This window comes from Odontomachus brunneus, unplaced genomic scaffold, assembly GCF_010583005.1.
Source record: "Odontomachus brunneus isolate Ranch 3 - 2012 unplaced genomic scaffold, Obru_v1 Obru_scaffold_396, whole genome shotgun sequence".
NCBI classification, from domain to species: domain Eukaryota; kingdom Metazoa; phylum Arthropoda; class Insecta; order Hymenoptera; family Formicidae; genus Odontomachus; species Odontomachus brunneus.
Genome location: NW_022639846.1, coordinates 13741 through 16638, shown reverse-complemented (window position 1 = coordinate 16638; position 2898 = coordinate 13741). Strand labels below are relative to the sequence as shown.

At 36.2% G+C, this 2898-nt stretch overlaps 2 protein-coding genes across 3 annotated transcripts in view; one reads left to right on the top strand and one right to left on the bottom strand.

Annotated features, from left to right (window-relative positions):
* Window positions 1-304, top strand: part of LOC116853634 (zinc finger protein with KRAB and SCAN domains 2-like) — a 4559-nt gene extending 4255 nt beyond the window's left edge. The window contains exon 6 of the mRNA XM_032834771.1: window positions 210-304. Within this exon, the coding sequence (XP_032690662.1) occupies window positions 210-304 (95 nt within the window). The remainder of the gene's footprint in view (window positions 1-209) is intronic.
* A 129-nt stretch (window positions 305-433) lies between these two features.
* On the bottom strand, window positions 434-2681 carry LOC116853633 (putative nuclease HARBI1). Of its 2 annotated transcripts, XM_032834770.1 has the most exons (4): window positions 2090-2681; window positions 1831-2001; window positions 1527-1673; window positions 434-1449 (listed from the first exon to the last, which is right to left on the bottom strand). In XM_032834770.1, the coding sequence occupies exons 2-4, from the start codon at window positions 1935-1937 to the stop codon at window positions 654-656; spliced, it is 1050 nt and encodes a 349-aa protein (XP_032690661.1). In that variant the 5' UTR covers window positions 1938-2001; window positions 2090-2681; the 3' UTR covers window positions 434-653. The 2 variants fall into 2 exon arrangements, with proteins under 2 accessions (XP_032690661.1, XP_032690660.1); XM_032834769.1 differs by having other exon boundaries at window positions 1831-2681.
* Between the last annotated feature and the right edge of the window lie 217 nt (window positions 2682-2898).

The following is a 2898-nucleotide window of genomic DNA, read 5'->3' as shown; positions in this document are numbered from 1 at the left end:
TTGGAGTAAAAGTTACTTTCTCTGTTATGCATAATAAATATTGTCAACATTAATATTAATATATATTACAGATGCACCTAAAAAAAGACGGGTTGAAAGTATATTAGAAAATTACATCGAGAATATAAAACAGGAGAGGGAAGATATGAAAAAACAGCGAGACGATGAAAAGAAGAAGAGAGAAGAAGACAGGGAAGCAAAATACCAAGAAAGGAAAAAAGAGCGTAAAAAAATGCATAATGATCAGATGGAGATACAAAAAGCATTACTTTCTGTCCTGCAGAATTTAACAAATAAAAAGTAAAAATCGAAACAGTTATTACCGTTAGTGCAATTGATTGTGCACTGTGATATTAGAAGTTAATATTATATTTATATAATACTTATAATAATTATATATATTTGATAAATATAATAAATAGCCTCATAAAATTTCATCTTTTATAACCTTATTTATTAAAACTCTATACAAATTTATAATACTACTAAAATTACATACTACTACTCTAATAAGTACAGTTATATACTAACGAAATTTAGTTATAATTGTATATATACTTGTACATCAGGAAATGGACAAAATATTCAATACAGTTTATGAAAATCTTACATGTTTTTATATTTATCTTATTTTAATTACACGATATTTTTATTTATATTTTCATTGGTAATGCATTCATGATTGTTATTCGTTTTTCTTTGCCTAATTCTATTGCATTGCCATCGGCATATGCAGGGCCAACGTCGTCATTCAATCTAAGTTGCACACCTATGGGCATTTCATCATTCTGAATTAGGCAAATATTATATAACACACAGCATGCTAAAATAAATTCTGGAACTTTTTTGGTGTTTGTTAGTGGCAAACAATCTAAAAGTATTCTAAAGCGTATTTTCAGGGATCCTATAGTACGTTCAACTGCCATTCTCGTGGATGACAAACAATAATTAAAATTTTTTTGCCGGTCTGTGAGATGTCCATTATCCCGAAAAGGTACCATTACGTGAGGATGAATGCCATATGCGGCATCTCCGATAATATGTGAATTACTTGGAAAATATTCTTCAGGAAATTCAACAAAACGGGCTATTGAAGAATTTCGAAAAACTCGAGAGTCATGGACCGATCCAACCTGTCCAGCATATACATGTGTAAAGCGTCCAAAAGAATCACATACTACTTGTACGTTAATAGAATGAAAACCCTTTCGATTTATGTACGAGTTTGCATCTACAGAGGGAGCTCGGATTTTAATATGTGTCCCATCGATAGCTCCGATTACATTGGGAAAACCGCATGATTTCTCGAATTGTTCTATTACATTTACGGCAACCTGATCTTTTGGCCATATAATAAATTGAGGTGCAACACAGTGGAGAGCATATGTGACACGTCTTAATGCTCGAAAAGCAGTTGCTTTGCCTACGCCAAATTTTGTCGCTATAGATCTGAAATAATGATGTACATATCATATAAATTAAATGTGACAGTTTTCATTATAATATATATTTTTCCATGTAAATACCTATAAGAATCAGGAGTAGCCATAAACCAAATAGCGATAAGTAGTTGCTTTTTCTCTGATATTGATTTTCTGCCAGAGGATACATTTATCGCATGTAATCCTGGGCCAATTATTGTTAGCACTATTTCAAAGGTCTCAGGAAACATTCTAAAGTAACACAATATAACATTTATTTAAAAATATAATCATTTCTGTAACTATTTAATAAAACAATACATTTGTGATTTGAAGGTTATCACAATATTTTTATATAGACAATATTTTCCTATATTATTTTTTTAACATTAATATATATTTTACTCACCGAGAATGTTCTTTGAATATTGTTCTAGAGTAACCAGGAACAACTCGCTCAACATAATTATCTATTTTTTCATTAAACACGGTCTCTCCGCGTGTTTCAGCAACCATTAATGAAAAATAAATCAATTCCAACTCTTCATTTGTAATATCTTGCAGTTCATCTTCACTGTCACTATCATCAGTATTATTTGAATCACTACATTCTTTTTCAAAGTTGTTTATTAAGAAAAATGAAATTAATGGTGATAATATCTTGTCACCTGTAAGGTTACTTGTAGCATCCATTTTGGATTCGCATCAAACGCATGGAAAACCGTTCCGTTTCCAAAAACGCATCATGCACATTTACGAAACGGAACAATATCAATGCGCGCAACGCATTTAATGCGATCAATGTGCTTAATGCGTGAAACGGAACGCACCCTAGGTGACATCTTAAGATCGTTCTTAAGATAATCTTATATATAAGATCCGACTATGAATACCGCCCTAAGTCTTGTGTCGACTTAGAGGTGAGCGTGGCTCGCGTTAATACTGCGGCCGCGACTGAGTTCTCGTTGAGAACTGAGACTCGCACGGAGTCGTGACCGCGACAGTAACGTCTTTTGTCGCACCGAGGCACGACATTTGCAATATGTGAGATATCGCAACGGGAAGTGTCCACCGCGGTGGAGGCTCCGAAGTAATCCCGTAATGGTCGCGCGAACCCTTCTCACAATCGCCAGAAATATCGAGAAGGTGGAGGATCCGTGGAGTTACCAAAATACCTTAATGCGAGGTAAACCAACGTGTCGTAGACACTCTAAGGAACTGTACAAATGTACTCAAAAAACTAATGACCCAACGTGCGAACGCACTCTAAAGGCATCGAGTCGTCGCGCGCGGCGACTTATATAGGCGCCGAGTTAAAATTTAACTGCGAGTGACGGCCCGGGTGACGCTGTCGCCGCGTCGCGGCGACAACGCGAACCGGCGGCAAGAGACGGGCGACTGCGAGCCGTGCGGCTCCTGGGGCCCGGTTGCCCGTCGTACACGTTCTGTACGGACATACACGTTCCGTACGGAACAC